The 21,067-nt window shown below is 43.1% G+C and overlaps 1 protein-coding gene across 2 annotated transcripts in view; it reads left to right on the top strand.

Annotated features, from left to right (window-relative positions):
• The window catches only part of ddr2l (discoidin domain receptor family, member 2, like), a 58,881-nt gene extending 43,008 nt beyond the window's left edge, over window positions 1-15,873 (top strand). The window contains exons 14-17 of one of the 2 annotated variants that reach the window (XM_036979333.2): window positions 66-263; window positions 1,516-1,750; window positions 6,902-7,051; window positions 10,760-15,873. In XM_036979333.2, the coding sequence (XP_036835228.2) occupies window positions 66-263; window positions 1,516-1,750; window positions 6,902-7,051; window positions 10,760-10,894 (718 nt within the window). In that variant the 3' untranslated portion in view covers window positions 10,895-15,873. The remainder of the gene's footprint in view (window positions 1-65; window positions 264-1,515; window positions 1,751-6,901; window positions 7,052-10,759) is intronic. The other variant, XM_036979334.2, reaches the window with a different exon arrangement.
• The last annotated feature ends 5,194 nt before the right edge of the window (window positions 15,874-21,067 follow it).

The following is a 21,067-nucleotide window of genomic DNA, read 5'->3' as shown; positions in this document are numbered from 1 at the left end:
AGCTACATTCTGACCTATGGTATTCTAACCCCCCCCCCCACCCCACTGTCACCACACACGCACAGGAACGACTTCCTGAAGGAGATCAAGATCATGTCGAGGCTCAACGACCCCAACATCATCCAGTTGCTGTGTGTGTGTGTGAGCTCAGACCCACTGTGCATGGTGACTGAGTACATGGACAACGGAGACCTCAACATGTTTCTGTCACAGAGAGAGATGGAGAGCACCCTGACCCACGCCAACAACATCCCCGCAGTCAGGTGAGACCCTCCTCCTCTCACCACGCTCCTCCTCTGTCTCCTCCTCCTCCCACCACGCTCCTCCTCTGTCTCCTCCTCCTCTCACCATGCTCCTCCTCTGTCTCCTCCTCCTCTCACCATGCTCCTCTCTCCTCCTCTCACCAAGCTCCTCCTCTCTCCTCCTCCTTTCACCACGCTCCTCCTCTCTCCTCCCCTCTCACCATGCTCCTCTACTCTCCTCTCCTCTCACCACGCTCCTCCACTCCTCTCTCCTCTCTCCTCCCTCTCACCATGCTCCTCCACTCTCCTCTCCTCTCACCACGCTCCTCCACTCCTCTCTCCTCTCTCCATGCTCCTCCACTCCTCTCTCCTCCCCTCTCACCATACTTCTCCACTCCTCTCTCCTTCCCTCTCACCACGCTCCTCCACTCCTCTCTCCTCTCACCACGCTCCTCCACTCCTCTTTCCTCTCCTCTCACCACGCTCCTCCACTCCTCTCTCCTCTCACCATACTTCTCCACTCCTCTCTCCTCCTCTCTCACCATGCTCCTCCACTCCTCTCTCCTCCTCCCTTCTCACCATACTCCACCAGTCTCAGTCATTCCAACTATACCAGGGGTAATCAAATCCAAGCCTAGAGGTCCAGAGTACCACTTCCGGTTAATGTTCTACCTGATAATTCATTTTACCCACCTGGTGTCCCAGGTCTAAATCAGTCCCTGATTAGAGGGGAACAACGCAAATCTGCACAGCAGTGGAACTGGCTTGGAGGTCCAGATTTGAAACCAATTTTCTCACCCATAGAAATATAGGTCAATGACTCAATATTCTATTACTACTCCCTCACTTTCTCCAACAACATTGTTCCACGTTGTTTTCTTCTTAAGCTAACACATTGGTTCTCTCTCTCTCTCCGCTATCTCTCCTCTTTCTCTTCGCTATATTTCCTCACTCTTCGCTATCTCTCCTCTCTCTATCTTCGCTATCTCTCCTCTCTTTCATTTCGCTCTCTCCTCTCTCTCATTTCGCTCTCTCCTCTCTCTCTCTTCGCTCTCTCCTCTCTCTCTCTCTCTCTTTGCTATCTATCTTTTCTCTCTCTCCACTATCTATCTTTTCTCTATCTTCGCTCTCTCCTCTCTCTCTCTTCGCTATCTCTCTCTCTCTCTCTCTCTTTGCTATCTATCTTTTCTCTCTCTCCGCTATCTATCTTTTCTCTCTCTTCGCTATCTCTCCTCTCTTACTTTTTTGCTATCTCTCTCTCTTTTTTTTGTAGCTTGTCAGATCTCCTGCACATGTCAGTGCAGATCTCGTCCGGCATGCGCTACCTGGCCTCTCTGAACTTTGTGCACCGAGACCTGGCCACACGCAACTGCCTGCTGGACCGCAGACTCACCATCAAGATAGCAGACTTCGGCATGAGCAGAAACCTGTACAGCAGTGACTACTACCGCATTCAGGGGCGAGCTGTGCTGCCCATCCGTTGGATGGCCTGGGAGAGCATTCTACTGGTGAGAAAGCACAATACCTCAGGGTCATTCCACAAAATTACTCCCGTTTGGGTAGTTAACTTGGTAAAAAAAAATGTTAAAATTTTGTCATGACGAGCATGTTCAACCTCTCAATAAGTTTTTTTTTGTTTTAAATGACTGTAGTAAGGGCTTATTAAGTGCCAAATAAAGTAACAGGGTTGACTGTCACAGCGTTGACCGTAACATGGCCATAAATCCCCTTGTGCCAGTGAGAATGGAAGCGTGTTGTGTGCAACCGGAAGGGGCAATTGAATACAAGCTTCACAAAAAAAATGTAAGACCCTGGCGGGCTGCCAGTAAAAACCATTTCCAGCCTGTCTATCTATGGGCAACAATCTTGACCTGTTATGCTCAACCCCCTCAGTTTTCCACCACAAAAACAATGAAATGGGCCAAAAAGAGTAGAATCAGCTCACCTGATTTGATAGTATGATTTGACTATAATCGCTCTCAGTGGCGCAAAAAAGTATTTAGTCAGCCACCAATTGTGCAAGTTCTCCCACTTAAAAAGATGAGAGGGGCCTGTAATTTTCATCATAGGTACACTTCAACTATGACAGACAAAATGAGAAAAAAACATCCAGAAAATCAAATTGTAGGATTTGTATTGAATTTATTTGCAAATTATGGTGGAAAATAAGTATTTGGTCAATAACAAAAGTTTAACTCAATACTTTGTTATATACCCTTTGTTGGCAATGACAGAGGTCGAACGTTTTCTGTAAGTCTTCACAAGGTTTTCACACACTGTTGCTGGTATTTTGGCCCATTCCTCCATGCAGATCTCCTCTAGAGCGGTGATGTTTTGGGGCTGTTGCTGGGCAACACGGACTTTCAACTCTCTCCAAAGATTTGTTTAAAAAAATAAACTGCCGTTCCAAATTCACTCCATTCATTAAAATCCCAGTTTAAACCAACATCCATCTATTGTTGTGACTACCTGGATCTACCATTTTAGTTTAGAAGTATTGAAACCAAACCATATGATTTGAATGAAAAGTATTTGAATAAACAACATGAAAATATGAATGTAAGAAGTGCATTTCAAATAGACTACATTCTTTAAAAAAACATTATTTCACCTTTATTTAACCAGGTAGGCTAATTGAGAACAACTGCGACCTGGCCAAGATAAAGCAAAGCAGTGCGACACAAACAACACAGAGTTACACATGGAATAAACAAACATACAGTCAATAATACAATAGAAAGGTCTATGTACAGTGTGTGAAAATGAGGTAAGATAAGGGAGTTAAGGTTAAAAAAAAATAGGCCATAGTGGCGAAATAATTACAATATAGCAATTAAACACCAGAGTGATAGATGTGCAGAAGATGAGTGTGCAAGTAGAGATACTGGGGTGCAATGGAGCAAATTAAATAAAATAACAGTATGGAGATTAGGTAGTTGGATGGACTATTTACAGATGGGCTATGTACAGGTGCAGTGATCTGTGAGCTGCTCTGACAGCTGGTGCTTAAAGTTAGTGAGGGAGATATGAGTCTCCAGCTTCAGTGATTTTTGCAGTTTGTTCCAGTCATTGGCAACAGAGAACTGAAAGGAAAGGCGGCCAAACGAGGAATTGGCTTTGGGGGTAACCAGTGAAATATACCTGCTGGAGCGCGTGCTACGAGTGGGTGCTGCTATGTTGACCAGTGAACTGAGATAAGGAGGGGCTTTACCTAGCAGAGACTTATAGATGACCTGTAGCCAGTGGGTTTGGCGACGAATATGAAGCATCCTTGACATCTCCGAAGTCGAGGATCAGTAGGATGGTCAGTTTTACGAGGGTATGTTTGGCAGCATGAGTGAAGGATGCTTTCTTTACCGATATAGGAAGCCGATTCTAGATTTAATTTCGGATTGGAGATGTTTAATGTGAGTCTGGAAGGAGAGTTTACAGTCTAACCAGACACCTAGGTATTTGTAGTTGTCCACATATTCTAAGTCAGAACCGTCCAGAGTAGTGATGCTGGACGGGCGGGCAGGTGTGTCATACTAAACAGCATATATACACTGTAAATAGACTACATGTCATATTAAACAGCATATAAACACTGTAAATAGGTCAGGAGCCAGACAGGGAGCCTGAATGATTTAGGCTGAATTATTTATATTATTTCAAGGCTATAACATACTAGACTGGTAGGGACATAAAACGCTCAGCATTTAAACAACATTTCATTGTATTAATCATTATAATATAGAAAGTGCTCATATAGGCTGTGACTTACTTAGAATGAAATACAAATTAAACAAAAAAGGACTTATTAGTGCCTTTTGAAATCATTTTTAGAATTCATTTTTAGAACCACGTCTTGCCAGTCTGTGTCTTCAGGCTCATGTGATGGTGAATATCTTATATTATTATTATTATTATTATTATGTTATCTTATATATATTTTTTTATAGGTAGGCCTAAAGGTTTTTAGGCAAAATATCCCAATCAAAATGTAAAGTTCCTTGAATATGGGAATATGCCAGGCCTATTGATCCAACATCAATGATGGTCTATTGTATAGATAATAGAACAAAAATGAACAAAACATTTAAGAGATCAGATTTTTTGTTTATAAATACTTTGCTACAGCGACACACTCCTTCCTTTCTTTCGTCTTTTTCTTTTTGGTGGACACTACATCACCACACTCCCTCTCTTTAGTAGTGGACACTACATCACCACACTCCCTCTCTTGCTCTTGGTCCTCATCTTTGTAAGTCACCTTGATTTAGCACCCGTGTGGTCTATCAGTTTCTTTATGTAAATATTTAGTGAACTCCATGATAGTAGCTAAAGCTAGGGGCTATAGCAGCACACAAGTAAACTACAAATGCATGCTGGGCCGGGCATGCCTTGAGCTCATGAAGTGAGCGCTACTGGAGTGAAATTGGAGCGGGCGAGAAGGACAACGCTCCAGCCTTTGGGAATCTTCTCGCTGCGCTCTCCAGTAAAATTGGGCACGCTCCAGCCCCACTACTCGCTCCGCTTGTCGCTCCACTACTCGCTCCACTACTCGCTCTACTCCAGCCCCACTACTCGCTCCACTCCAGCCCCACTACTCGCTCCACTCCAGCCCCACTACTCGCTCCACTCCAGCCCCACTACTCGCTCCACTCCAGCCCCACTACTCGCTCCACTCCAGCCCCACTACTCGCTCCACTCCAGCCCCACTACTCGCTCCACTCCAGCCCCACTACTCGCTCCACTCCAGCCCCACTACTCGCTCCACTCCAGCCCCACTACTCGCTCCACTCCAGCCCCACTACTCGCTCCACTCCAGTCCCACTACTCGCTCCGCATGCCGACCGTATTATCTCCCAAGAGAATTATCTTCGGTTATAGTCGCAGCTGTGTATATGCCCCCTCAAGCCGATACCACGACGGCCGCCAAGGAACTACACTAGACTTCATGCAAACCTGGAAACCACATATCCTGAGGCCGCATTTATTGTAGCTGGTGATTTTAACAAAGCATATTTTTTGATGAAGTTCTGGCAACACACTGACTGTAGTACTCGCTTAGGAAAAACACTAGATCACTGCTACTCGCCTTTTTGAGATGCCTAGAAGGCCCTCCCCCACCCTCCCTTTGGAAAAATGTTGTTCCTCCCTTCCTATAGGTAGAAACTCAAACAGGAAGTGCCCGTGCTAAGGTCTATTCAACGCTGGTCTTACCAATCGGAATCCATGCTTTGATCACGTGGACTGGGATATGTTCCGGGTAGCTTCTGAGAACAACATTGATGCTTACATGGACACGGTGACTGAGTTCATCAGGAAGTGTATAGGGGAAGTTGTTCCCACGGTGACTGAGTTCATCAGGAATTGTGATACAGTGAATTATAAGGGAAATAATCTGTCTGTAAACAATTGTTGGAAACATTACTTGTGTCATGCACAAAGTAGATGTCCTAACCGACTTGCCAAAACTATAGTTTGGTAACAAGACATTTACGGAGGGGTTGAAAAACGAGTTTTAATGACTCCAACCTAAGTGTACGTAAACTTCTGTCTTCAACTGTATGTACAGTACTTTCTAGTGTATATACTGTCTTCTATTCTACTGTATTTTAGTCAATGCCACTCCGACATTGTTCGTCTTAATATTTATATATTTCTTAATTCCATTCTTTTACTTTTAGATTTGTGTGTATTGATGTGAATTGTTAGATACTGCTGCACTGTTGGAGCTAGGAACACAAGCATTTCACTACACCTGCAATAACACCTGATAAATATGTGCATGTGACCAATAACATCTGATTTGATTTGAAAAGATGTGCAGCATGTAAGATGTGGTCCCATTTACATTGTTTAATTTATTGATGGTCCCTAACTAGCCCCAGAGATAGACTGTCCAATGTCAAACCAATTTTTGCCACATCCAGGCTGAAGCTAATTGGTGAAAGGAGTTGTCTAGCACTAGCGAGCATAGACTCCAAGACACAAAACCTGGTTAGACTGTTTCAAGTTATCTAGAAGGGTGAGTGACTAACTGTGAACAGTTCTTTTGAATGTAGAAACAAACACATCTGATTTGCGAACACACACAAGAGACACCCACATTACAACTCTTGTTGGGGTTCAGTCATGGCTGCTGAATTTCTTAATGACCAAGTCGAAAAACCAGGACAAATCAGAAAATGTATATATATATATATATATATATAATGTGCAGTATATATGGCTTAATTTCACATTGAAACAGTGGCGTTGAGTGGATGAGAGATAGAGATGATGTAAATGTGTTTCCTGAAACGTTATCGTGAATCCACATCAAAGCTCATTCAGAACTCTGATGGAAGCTATAGGCAACCATTTTGACCCGTTAAGTCAGCCTTTATTTGGCTATATCTGGGTCCTATGCATTAGTGCACACCATAGCAAAACACATATGAAACCCCTCCCTGCTTGTCTAGTTTCTTCCGTTTGTTGCCAAATCAATACGACCCAGATAGATCCCGTGGTTGGTGGTGTGAGGTTTAGGGTTGAAGTTGGCCCTTGATGCTGATCTCGGGTTAGTTTAGCATTTTCTGCACTAATAGCTACGGTTAGGATTTGGGGGAGGGGAATCTGATTCTAGATCTGTACCTAGGGGAAACTTCACTGTCTGTGTGTTTCCTCTCCAGGGTAAGTTCACCACGGCCAGCGATGTGTGGGCCTTTGGCGTCACCCTGTGGGAGATCTTCACTCTGTGTAAAGAGCAGCCTTACAGCCTACTGTCAGACGAACAGGTCATCGAAAACACTGGCGAGTTCTTCCGGAACCAGGGCAGACAGGTTAGTGATTTTATTTATTTAATTTATTCATTCATTCATTTATACACGGGTGGCAAAAAACATTTAAAAGAGAGGAGTGGTATCCAGGTACTGGATTCATCAGTGCATAGGATTAGACATGTCATTGGGTAGAGTAACTTAGCTCTGTCTCACATTCAACAACATGTCATTAGGTAGAGTAACTTAGCTCTGTTTCACATTCAACAACGTGTCATTAGGTAGAGTAACTTAGCTCTGTCTCACATTCAACAACATGTCATTAGGTAGAGTAACTTAGCTCTGTCTCACATTCAACAACATGTCATTAGGTAGAGTAACTTAGCTTTGTCTCACATTCAACAACATGTCACTAGGTAGAGTAACTTAGCTCTGTCTCACATTCAACAACATGTCATTAGGTAGAGTAACTTCGCTCTGTCTCACATTCAACAACATGTCATTAGGTAGAGTAACTTAGCTTTGTCTCACATTCAACAACATGTCACTAGGTAGAGTAACTTAGCTCTGTCTCACATTCAACAACATGTCATTAGGTAGAGTAACTTAGCTCTGTCTCACATTCAACAACATGTCATTAGGTAGAGTAACTTAGCTCTGTCTCACATTCAACAACATGTCATTAGGTAGAGTAACTTCGCTCTGTCTCACATTCAACAACATGTCATTAGGTAGAGTAACTTAGCTCTGTCTCACATTCAACAACATGTCATTAGGTAGAGTAACTTAGCTTTGTCTCACATTCAACAACATGTCATTAGGTAGAGTAACTTAGCTTTGTCTCACATTCAACAACATGTCATTAGGTAGAGTAACTTAGCTTTGTCTCACATTCAACAACATGTCATTAGGTAGAGTAACTTAGCTCTGTCTCACATTCAACAACATGTCATTAGGTAGAGTAACTTAGCTCTGTCTCACATTCAACAACATGTCATTAGGTAGAGTAACTTAGCTCTGTCTCACATTCAACAACATGTCACTAGGCAGAGTAACTTAGCTCTGTCTCACATTCAACAACATGTCATTAGGTAGAGTAACTTCGCTCTGTCTCACATTCAACAACATGTCATTAGGTAGAGTAACTTAGCTCTGTCTCACATTCAACAACATGTCATTAGGTAGAGTAACTTAGCTTTGTCTCACACTCAACAACATGTCATTAGGTAGAGTAACTTAGCTTTGTCTCACATTCAACAACATGTCATTAGGTAGAGTAACTTAGCTCTGTCTCACATTCAACAACATGTCATTAGGTAGAGTAACTTAGCTCTGTCTCACATTCAACAACATGTCATTAGGTAGAGTAACTTTGCTCTGTCTCACATTCAACAACATGTCACTAGGTAGAGTAACTTAGCTCTGTCTCACATTCAACAACATGTCATTAGGTAGAGTAACTTCGCTCTGTCTCACATTCAACAACATGTCATTAGGTAGAGTAACTTAGCTCTGTCTCACACTCAACAACATGTCATTCTTTTCCATATGGGTAAAATATTATTTAGTCTTGTGCTCAAATTGTGTCATCCTGCATGCAATGTAAACTCATCCTGCGTGCAATGTAAACTCATCCTGCATGCAATGTAAACTCATCCTGCATGCAATGTAAACTCATCCTGCATGCAATGTAAACTCATCTTGCATGCAATGTAAACTCATCCGGCATGCAATGTAAACTCATCCTGCATGCAATGTAAAGTCCATTATATATCTGTGACTCTTATATATCTGGGGCTTTTACATATCTGTGACTCTTACATATCTGTGACTATTATATATCTGTGACTCTTATATATCTGTGACTATTATATATCTGGGGCTTTTATATATCTGTGACTATTATATATATGTGACTTATATCTGTGACTATTATATATCTGGTGCTTTTATATATCTGTGACTTATATATCTGTGACTATTATATATCTGGTGCTTCGATATATCTGTGACTATTATATATCTGGTGCTTCGATATATCTGTGACTATTATATATCTGTGACTTATATATCTGTGACTATTATATATCTGGGGCTTTTATATATCTGTGACTATTATATATCTGTGACTTATATATCTGTGACTATTATATATCTGGGGTTTTTATATATCTGTGACTATTATATATCTGGGGCTTTTATATATCTGTGACTATTATATATCTGTGACTATTATATATCTGTGACTTATATATCTGTGACTATTATATATCTGGGGTTTTTATATATCTGTGACTATTATATATCTGTGACTATTATATATCTGTGACTTATATATCTGTGACTATTATATATCTGGGGTTTTTATATATCTGTGACTATTATATATCTGGGGCTTTTATATATCTGTGACTATTATATATCTGTGACTATTATATATCTGTGACTTATATATCTGTGACTATTATATATCTGGGGTTTTTATATATCTGTGACTATTATATATCTGGGGCTTTTATATATCTGTGACTATTATATATCTGTGACTTATATATCTGTGACTATTATATATCTGGGGTTTTTATATATCTGTGACTATTATATATCTGGGGCTTTTATATATCTGTGACTATTATATATCTGTGACTATTATATATCTGTGACTTATATATCTGTGACTATTATATATCTGGGGTTTTTATATATCTGTGACTATTATATATCTGTGACTATTATATATCTGTGACTTATATATCTGTGACTATTATATATCTGGGGCTTTTATATATCTGTGACTATCTGTGACTTATATATCTGTGACTATTATATATCTGGGGTTTTTATATATCTGTGACTATTATATATCTGTGACTATTATATATCTGTGACTTATATATCTGTGACTATTATATATCTGGGGCTTTTATATATCTGTGACTATTATATATCTGGGGTTTTTATATATCTGTGACTATTATATATCTGGGGCTTTTATATATCTGTGACTATTATATATCTGTGACTTATATATCTGTGACTATTATATATCTGGGGTTTTTATATATCTGTGACTATTATATATCTGTGACTATTATATATCTGTGACTATTATATATCTGGGGTTTTTATATATCTGTGACTATTATATATCTGTGACTTATATATCTGTGACTATTATATATCTGGGGTTTTTATATATCTGTGACTATTATATATCTGTGACTATTATATCTGTGACTATTATATATCTGGGGTTTTTATATATCTGTGACTATTATATATCTGTGACTATTATATATCTGTGACTTATATATCTGTGACTATTATATATCTGTGACTTATATATCTGTGACTATTATATATCTGGGGTTTTTATATATCTGTGACTATTATATATCTGGGGCTTTTATATATCTGTGACTATTATATATCTGTGACTTATATATCTGTGACTATTATATATCTGGGGTTTTTATATATCTGTGACTATTATATATCTGTGACTTATATATCTGTGACTATTATATATCTGGGATTTTTATATATCTGTGACTATTATATATCTGTGACTTATATATCTGTGACTATTATATATCTGGGGTTTTTATATATCTTTGACTATTATATATCTGTGACTATTATATATCTGTGACTTATATATCTGTGACTATTATATATCTGTGACTATTATATATCTGTGACTATTATATATCATAACATAACAGTAATGTTTTGGCACCCCATCCCCCGTCCACCCCATTTTTCTTCTAGATCTTTCTATACGCCCCACTGCTCTGTCCTCCCTCTCTATTTGAGCTGATGATGCGTTGTTGGGGCCGCGATATCGCCGATCGACCCACCTTCGAGGGGTTGTACCAGGCCTTACGACCACACGTGGTCCAGTGAACTTTGAACCCTGGCACAACCAACGGGCTGTCCTGAGTGAGAGGTCTATTTAGCCTGAATTCTCTTCTCTTAACCCCTCTGACTGACAGACAGATGGACAGACGGACAGACAGAGAGAAAGACAGGAATCAGACACACAGACATACAGACAGCGGGGAGGACTGGAAGAGGATGCAGCGATGTTATCATTTTAAGAGAGCAGGAAGTGGGTTCAGGTTATCACTTCCAGAATGTGGACCATTTCTTTCATATTTCACATTCTTCAGTGATGGACCTGAATCATTTGAAATCCATGAAAAAAAGCTCTCACCCTTTTTGTCTGTTGATGGTTTGTGTAAATTGAATTCTGTTCATCCATCTTTATACAGTATGTTGTGTTTTCATGTTGATTTTGTATGGTAGGCCTACCAAAGAAAACATAATGTCCCTAATACCGGGCCTAGTAAGAAATCGACAACTGGACAAATGCTTTTGTCTTGAGGTTCTGTGTTTTTTTGTGTGTAAAGCACTGCTGCCTGGTTGTCTTCCATTTATCCATTGTTCCTTTTATTAACCCCACACTGGACTATGATCATGTTGATTTGTTTGACTCAGATTTTATTGATCTTTTTGAATATGAATGTTATATAGGGCAGTTTGGATAAGGCCTTTGGCTAAAGCAGAACTACTGTCATAGCTAGAATAGGACCCTAACCCTCTGACCCTAACCCTCTGAACCTAACCCTCTGACCCTCTAACTCTCTGATCCTAACCCTCTGACCCTGACCCTCTGACCCTAAGCCTCTGACCCTAACCCTAACCCCCTGACCCTAAGCCTCTGACCATAACCCTCTGACCCTGACCCTCTAACCCTAACCCTCTGACCCTAACCCTCTGACCCTAAGCCTCTGACCATAACCTTCTGACCCTAAGCCTCTGACCCTAAACCTAACCCTCTGACCCTAACCCTCTGACCCTAAGCCTCTGACCCTAACCCTCTGACCCTAACCCTCTGACCCTAACCCCCTGACCCCAAGCCTCTGACCCTAACCCTCTGACCCTCTAACCCTAACCCTCTTACCCAAACCCTCTGATCCTAACCCCCTGACCCTAAGCCTCTGACCCTAACCCTCTGATCCTAACCCTCTGACCCTAACTCTAACCCTCTGACCCTAAGCCTCTGACCCTAACCCTCTGACCCTAACCCTGCTTTAGAGAGGGTTGGGGAGCCACAATGGACTGATGATGAGGAATAGAAAGCACTGTCCCCTTGGAGATGTCTAAAGCAAGGCACTGTCCCGCTGGAGATACCCACCGCAAACTGTGCAGCCTTATCAGATAGCATTAAAGCTAGTTAGCATTATTAGATGTCATTAGCTATCCCCTACAGAGATTCAGTCTTCTGGATTGAGTAGCTGGAGGCTGGTTAGCGTTGGTCCAGGGGCGTTTGTGAGCGTTCCAGTGGAGGAACACGCACTGACGGTGACGTGGACCAGAGCTAGAAGCTGGACAACGGTGACGTGGACCAGAGCTAGAAGCTGGACAACACTCTTTACGAGTATACAGTACCTAGCATGTTGCTGTGGCCAAGCCTCTGATCACACAGTAGCTAGCATGTTGCTGTGACCAAGCCTCTGATCACACAGTAGCTAGCATGTTGCTGTGACCAAGCCTCTGACCAAACAGCTGTTGTGTTCACAGCTCCGCCTTCAGATGAATTGAGCCATAGCAATAGAATTACTGCTGTACGTCCCTGTTCTAGGGAACAGGGAAGTTACTGCTGTACTTCCCTTCGCCTGTTCTAGTACACATATTTCTATGATTGTAGCTGGCTTGCATAGAATTCATTCTGAGTTGCAGGGGATTGAAATGAAGGTTAACCTTAATTGTGGTTGTAAATATAATTGAAAAGCGATCTCTGTGTAGATGTCACATGTCCATTGGGAGATCAATCGATATTGTCATGTTAGTGTAAAAGTTTTAAAAAGCCAAGTTTTACTTTTTTTGTTATTTCAAAACATTATTACCCCCCCCCTATTTTAAGTACATTTATTTGTATTGCTGCATCCTCTGTTGCCACAATATCTGAGTAAATGAACAGGCATCAAGTGTTTAAAAGTGGCTGACACCAAAGATCTCAACATTGAAATCAGCTTCTGACATTTCTTGTGTTGTCATTGTTAAGGTTATTAACATTAATGTCAATGTGTTGTGTTGTTCACCTGTACTGTATCTGATACTTCACGGTGTGTCTGCTGGGAGGAGGGGCTCTGCTGAGAGGAGGGGCTCTGCTGGGAGGAGGGGCTCTGCCGGGAGGAGGGGCTCTGCTGGGAGGTGGAGCTCTGCTGGGAGGAGGGGCTCTGCCGGGAGGAGGGGCTCTGCTGAGAGGAGGGGCTCTGCTGGGAGGTGGGGCTCTGCTGAGAGGAGGGGCTCTGCTGAGAGGAGGGGCTCTGCTGAGAGGAGGGGCTCTGCTGAGAGGAGGGGCTCTGCTGGGAGGAGGGGCTCTGCCGGGAGGAGGGGCTCTGCTGGGAGGTGGAGCTCTGCTGGGAGGAGGGGCTCTGCCGGGAGGAGGGGCTCTGCTGGGAGGTGGGGATCTGCAGAGAGGAAGGGCTCTGCTGAGAGGAGGGGCTCTGCTGGGAGGAGGGGCTCTGCTGAGAGGAGGGGCTATGCTGAGAGGAGGGGCTCTGCTGAGAGGAGGGGCTCTGCTGGGAGGAGGGGCTCTGCTGGGAGGAGGGGCTCTGCTGGGAGGAGGGGCTCTGCTGAGAGGAAGAGCTCTGCTGGGAGGTGGGGCTCTGCTGGGAGGAGGGGCTCTGCTGGGAGGTGGGGATCTGCTGGGAGGAGGGGCTCTGCTGAGAGGAGGGGCTCTGCTGAGAGGAGGGGCTCTGCCGGGAGGAGGGGCTCTGCTGAGAGGTGGAGCTCTGCTGGGAGGTGGGGCTCTGCTGGGAGGAGGGGCTCTGCTGGGAGGTGGGGATCTGCTGGGAGGAGGGGCTCTGCTGAGAGGAAGGGCTCTGCTGAGAGGAGAGGCTCTGCTGGGAGGAGGGGCTCTGCTGAGACGAGGGGCTCTGCTGAGAGGAGGGGCTCTGCTGAGAGGAGGGGCTCTGCTGGGAGGAGGGGCTCTGCCGGGAGGAGGGGCTCTGCCGAGAGGTAGAGCTCTGCTGGGAGGTGGGGCTCTGCTGGGAGGTGGGGCTCTGCTGGGAAGAGGGGCTCTGCTGAGAGGAAGGGCTCTGCTGAGAGGAGGGGCTCTGCTGAGAGGAGGGGCTCTGCTGGGAGGAGGGGCTCTGCCGGGAGGAGGGGCTCTGCTGGGAGGAGGGGCTCTGCTGGGAGGTGGGGCTCTGCTGGGAGGAAGGGCTCTGCTGGGAGGAGGAGCTCTGCTGAGAGGAAGGGCTCTGCTGGGAGGAGGAGCTCTGCTGAGAGGTGAAGCTCTGCTGGGAGGTGGGGCTCTGCTGGGAGGTGGGGCTCTGCTGGGAGGAGGGGCTCTGCTGGGAAGAGGGGCTCTGCTGAGAGGTGAAGCTCTGCTGGGAGGTGGGGCTCTGCTGGGAGGTGGGGCTCTGCTGGGAGGAGGGGCTCTGCTGAGAGGTGGGGCTCTGCTGAGAGGTGGGGCTCTGCTGGGAGGAGGGGCTCTGCTGGGAGGAGGGGCTCTGCTGGGAGGAGGGGCTCTGCTGGGAGGTGGGGCTCTGCTGGGAGGTGGGGCTCTGCTGGGAGGAGGGGCTCTGCTGGGAGGTGGGGCTCTGCTGGGAGGAGGGGCCCTGCTGGATGTGTTATGTGTATGTTTGACATTCCACGGAGCAGTGGTTCAACTTGAAGTGTGTTTACATGCCCCGTTGTTGTGCAGTGCAATCTGCAACGCATGGAGAGGGGAGGGAGGGATGAAGGGGGAGAGAGGAACGTAAGGAAACCACTAAACTCAATATCCCAGAGGTCTTTGCTGAAGTGAGCCTGTGTTAGCTAGTGTTCGTTGGTAAAGATGAATCCCTTAATGCTGGTCCAGACAGAGTAAATCGTGTTTTTTTTTGTTTTCCATTGGTTGGGATTGGATAGAAGAAAGCGGTTTATTGACCCGAGCTCTGTAAACACTTCCTCTCCGGAGTGGCTTTCTCCACTTTTGTGGATGCCATGGAAGCACAACTGTGGTAATGACTGGTTGGTTTGGTGTTTGAATGCATAACGGGTGGTAATGACTGGTTGGTTTAGTGTTTGAATGCATAACCGGTGGTAATGACTGGTTGGTTTAGTGTTTGAATGCATAACGGGTGGTAATGACTGGTTGGTTTGGTGTTTGAATGCATAACCGGTGGTAATGACTGGTTGGTTTGGTGTTTGAATGCATAACGGGTGGTAATGACTGGTTGGTTTGGTGTTTGAATGCATAACGGGTGGTAATGACTGGTTGGTTTAGTGTTTGAATGCATAACGGGTGGTAATGACTGGTTGGTTTAGTGTTTGAATGCATAACGGGTGGTAATGACTGGTTGGTTTGGTGTTTGAATGCATAACGGGGGGTAATGACTGGTTGGTTTGGTGTTTGAATGCATAACGGGGTGGTAATGACTGGTTGGTTTGGTGTTTGAATGCATAACGGGGGGTAATGACTGGTTGGTTTAGTGTTTGAATGCATAACGGGGGGGTAATGACTGGTTGGTTTAGTGTTTGAATGCATAACGGGTGGTAATGACTGGTTGGTTTAGTGTTTGAATGCATAACGGGGTGGTAATGACTGGTTGGTTTGGTGCCAGGTGATAGAGGACACTTAACGGGTGGTAATGACTGGTTGGTTTGGTGCCAGGTGATAGAGGACACTCTGATTTTTCTCTTTTCTATTCATCGCTTCAGTTTAGAAACTCTTCTCATACATACGTGGCTGACTTGTACATAGTGTAGTCAGAGTAGATTTGTATAGTAATATATTGGGTGCTGAGGAGAAGATTCCAGCCTCATGACAGTTTTCCTCTGATCTTTTCTTTCTCTTTGTTTCTTATATTAAAATCAAACTTGACAAACGGTATCGTGTCTTATTTTTGTTTTATCATAAAAAAAAATATATATATATATAATATATATATATATGTTTTCAAAGTGAGAGAAACAAAGGAAATACATTCACGGGCGGCAGGGTATCCTAGTGGTTAGAGCGTTGGACTAGTAACCGGAAGGTTGCGAGTTCAAACCCCCGAGCTGACAAGGTACAAATCTGTCGTTCTGCCCCTGAACAAGGCAGTTAACCCACTGTTCCCAGGCCGTCATTGAAAATAAGAATTTGTTCTTAACTGACTTGCCTTTTTAAATAAAGGTAAAATAAATAAAACATGAGAACGCGTTGCTTCTCCACCCATGCTCTACCAAGGGTTTCCAGCACACAGCTTTGACCAGAGGATGCGAGCGGAGCTGGGGTGGAGCGAGGAGTGCAGCATGCGTAAGTAAATGTGAGCAGATTGAACTTATTTGTTAGTGTCTTTCTCTCCCGCTCCAATACCACCTAGCCACGAGCTCTGGTCATGCTCTGGCCAGCATTTTTCACTTCCTTCATCACTTCCTTCATCACCTTTTAATTAGACCTATTGTTGTATTTATTCAGCCTACCACCCCACCACCCCACCACCACCACCCCACTACCCCACCACCACCACCCCACCCCACTACCCCACCACCACCCCACTACTATGAGGCTATGCTACTAGCCTCATGCCATGAATATGCATAACCATCTTGAGACAACTCCAATATAGTGTTTTTTCTCAAAGTTGTCACGTGTCCTACTTATATCAGTACACGTGTAACAACTTAAGCATTGTGAAACTTATTTTTGCTCAAATAAATCTCACGTAGCAAATAAACCATCATCTTTTTTGTTGTTGACCGAAGTCAACACTCTCACTGACCTCCATAGGATAACTTGCTTGGTGGGTCGACACAACGCCGTCCACTGGATGGAGACAGATTCTCCGCTGAGTTGGGCCTCTCTTCTTCTTCCTCTCTGACTCAAGTCAGAGGAGGTTGGTGGCACCTTAACTGGGGAGGACGGGGCTCGTGGTAATGACTGGAGTGGGAATTAGTGGAATGGTATCAAATACATACAACACATGGCTTCCATACGTTTGATGCCATTCCATTCACTCCGTTTCGACAGCCTTGGTTTCTCAAATGATTGCCTCACCTGGTTCACCAACTACTTCTCTGATAGAGTTCAGTGTGTCAAATCGCAGACCTTTTGTCCGGGCCTCTGGCAGTTTCTATGGGGGTGCCACAGGGTTCAATTCTTGGCCAACTCTCTTCTCTGTATACATCAATGATGTTGCTCTTGCTGCTGGTGATTTTCTGATCCACCTCTATGCAGACGACACCATTTTGTATACTTCTGGCCCTTCTTTGGACACTGTGTTAATAACCCTCCAGACGAGCTTCAGTGCCATACAACTCTCCTTCCGTGGCCTCCAACTGCTCTTAAATACAAGTAAAACTAAATGCATGCTCTTCAACCGATCGCTGCCTGTACCTGCCCGCCCATCCAACATCACTACTCGGTTCTGACGTAGAATATGTGGACATCTATAAATACCTAGGTGTCTGGTTAGACTGTAAACTCTCCTTTCAGACTCACATTAAACATCTCCAATCCAAAATCTAAATCTAGAATCGGCTTCCTATTTCGCAACAAAGCATCCTTCACAAATGATGGCAAACATACCCTCGTAAAGCTGACCATCCTACCGATCCTCGACTTCGGCGATGTCATTTACAAAATAGCCTCCAATACCCTACTCAATAAATTGGATGCAGTCTATCACAGTGCCATCCGTTTTGTCACCAAAGCCCCATACACTACCCACCACTGCGACCTGTATGGTCTCGTTGGCTGGCCCTCGCTTCATACTCGTCGCCAAACCCACTGGCTCCAGGTTATCTACAAGACCCTGCTAGGTAAAGTCCCCCCTTATCTCAGCTCGCTGGTCACCATAGCAGCACCCACCTGTAGCACACGCTCCAGCAGGTATATCTCTCTGGTCACCCCCAAAACCAATTCTTCCTTTGGCCGCCTCTCCTTCCAGTTCTCTGCTGCCAATGACTGGAACGAACTACAAAAATCTCTGAAACTGGAAACACTTATCTCCCTCACTAGCTTCAAGCACCAGCTGTCAGAGCAGCTCACAGATTACTGCACCTGTACATAGCCCATCTATAATTTAGCCCAAACAACTACCTCTCCCCCTACTGTATTTATTTATTTTGCTCCTTTGCACCCCATTATTTCTATCTCTACCTTGCACATTCTTCCACTGCAAATCTACCATTCCAGTGTTTTACTTGCTATATTGTATTTACTTCGCCACCATGGCCTTTTTTGTCTTTACCTCCCTTATCTCACCTTATTTGCTCACATTGTATATAGACTTATTTTTCTACTGTATTAGTGACTGTATGTTTGTTTTACTCCATGTGTAACTCTGTGTTGTTGTATGTGTCGAACTGCTTTGCTTTATCTTGGCCAAATAAAGTTGAAATAAAATAAATATTTTTGTTCAGTATAAAATAACTCTAATTCATAAGACTATATACATAGACATGGAATCACTGGCCACTTTAATAATGGAACACTAGTCACTTTAATAATGGAACACTGGTCACTTTAATAATGGAACACTACTGACTTTAATAATGGAATACTAGTCACTTTAATAATGGAACACTGGTCACTTTAATAATGGAACACTGGTCACTTTAATAATGGAACACTACTGACTTTAATAAAGGAATACTAGCCACTTTAATAATGGAACACTAGTCACTTTAATAATGGAATACTAGTCACTTTAATAATGGAACACTGGTCACTTTAATAATGTAATACTAGTCACTTTAATCATGGAACACTAGTCACTTTAATAATGGAACACTGGTCCCTTTAATAATGGAATACTAGTCACTTTAATAATGGAACACTGGTCACTTTAATAATGGAATCACTAGTCACTTTAATAATGTAATACTAGTCACTTAAATCATGGAACTCTGGCCACTTTAATAATGGAACACTAGTCACTTTAATAATGGAATAATACTGACTTTAATAATGGAACACTAGTCACTTTAATAATGGAATAATACTGACTTTAATAATGGAACACGACTGACTTTAATAATGTTTACATACTGCTTTACTCATCTCATATACAGTGCCTTGCGAAAGTATTCGGCCCCCTTGAACTTTGCGACCTTTTGCCACATTTCAGGCTTCAAACATAAAGATATAAAACTGTATTTTTATGTGAAGAATCAACAACAAGTGGGACACAATCATGAAGTGGAACAACATTTATTGGATATTTCAAACTTTTTTAACAAATCAAAAACTGAAAAATTGGGCGTGCAAAATTATTCAGCCCCTTTACTTTCAGTGCAGCAAACTCTCTCCAGAAGTTCAGTGAGGATCTCTGAATGATCCAATGTTGACCTAAATGACTAATGATGATAAATACAATCCACCTGTGTGTAATCAAGTCTCCGTATTAATGCACCTGCACTGTGATAGTCTCAGAGGTCCGTTAAAAGCGCAGAGAGCATCATGAAGAACAAGGAACACACCAGGCAGGTCCGAGATACTGTTGTGAAGAAGTTTAAAGCCGGATTTGGATACAAAAAGATTTCCCAAGCTTTAAACATCCCAAGGAGCACTGTGCAAGCGATAATATTGAAATGGAAGGAGTATCAGACCACTGCAAATCTACCAAGACCTGGCCGTCCCTATAAACTTTCAGCTCATACAAGGAGAAGACTGATCAGAGATGCAGCCAAGAGGCCCATGATCACTCTGGATGAACAGCAGAGATCTACAGCTGAGGTGGGAGACTCTGTCCATAGGACAACAATCAGTCGTATATTGCACAAATCTGGCCTTTATGGAAGAGTGGCAAGAAGAAAGCCATTTCTTAAAGATATCCATAAAAAGTGTTGTTTAAAGTTTGCCACAAGCCACCTGGGAGACACACCAAACATGTGGAAGAAGGTGCTCTGGTCAGATGAAACCAAAATTGAACATTTTGGCAACAATGCAAAACGTTATGTTTGGCGTAAAAGCAACACAGCTCATCACCCTGAACACACCATCCCCACTGTCAAACATGGTGGTGGCAGCATCATGGTTTGGGCCTGCTTTTCTTCAGCAGGGACAGGGAAGATGGTTAAAATTGATGGGAAGATGGATGGAGCCAAATACAGAACAATTCTGGAAGAAAACCTGATGGAGTCTGCAAAAGACCTGAGACTGGGACGGAGATTTGTCTTCCAACAAGACAATGATCCAAAACATAAAGCAAAATCTACAATGGAATGGTTCAAAAATAAACATATCCAGGTGTTAGAATGGCCAAGTCAAAGTCCAGACCTGAATCCAATCGAGAATCTGTGGAAAGAACTGAAAACTGCTGTTCACAAATGCTCTCCATCCAACCTCACTGAGCTCGAGCTGTTTTGCAAGGAGGAATGGGAAAGAATTTCAGTCTCTCGATGTGCAAAACTGATAGAGACATACCCCAAGCGACTTACAGCTGTAATCGCAGCAAAAGGTGGCGCTACAAAGTATTAACTTAAGGGGGCTGAATAATTTTGCACGCCCAATTTTTCAGTTTTTGATTTGTTAAAAAAGTTAGAAATATCCAATAAATGTCGTTCCACTTCATGATTGTGTCCCACTTGTTGTTGATTCTTCACAAAAAAATACAGTTTTATATCTTTATGTTTGAAGCCTGAAATGTGGCAAAAGGTCGCAAAGTTCAAGGGGGCCGAATACTTTCGCAAGGCACTGTATACTGTCTTCTATTCTACTGTATTTTAGTCAATGCCACTCCGACATTGCTCGTCCGAATATTTATATATTTCTTAATTCCATTCTTTTACTTTTAGATGTGTGTGCAATAACTTCTGCCTAATACAGTATGTGTGTGACCAATACAATTTGATTTGATTTTGTTTTCATATTTGGATAATGACTGTCGGACCCACCTATGTGAAGCTAGCCTCAATAAGGATTTATTGTATTTGGTTGAATTTATATAACAACATTCCATGTCTGTTTATATGGCATGATTCAACTATTTTGTATCCATTAGCATCACTTTCAATTAGAGACTTTTATTTTGATGGTAAAACGCAAATTCCAAACCTTATTGTGGCTAGCTTTAATTAGATAGATGTCGCCGTTAC

Source organism: Oncorhynchus mykiss, chromosome 6, assembly GCF_057628025.1.
Source record: "Oncorhynchus mykiss isolate SJ-2025 chromosome 6, ASM5762802v1, whole genome shotgun sequence".
NCBI lineage: Eukaryota > Metazoa > Chordata > Actinopteri > Salmoniformes > Salmonidae > Oncorhynchus > Oncorhynchus mykiss.
This window is presented reverse-complemented; position numbering and strand designations above follow the sequence as displayed.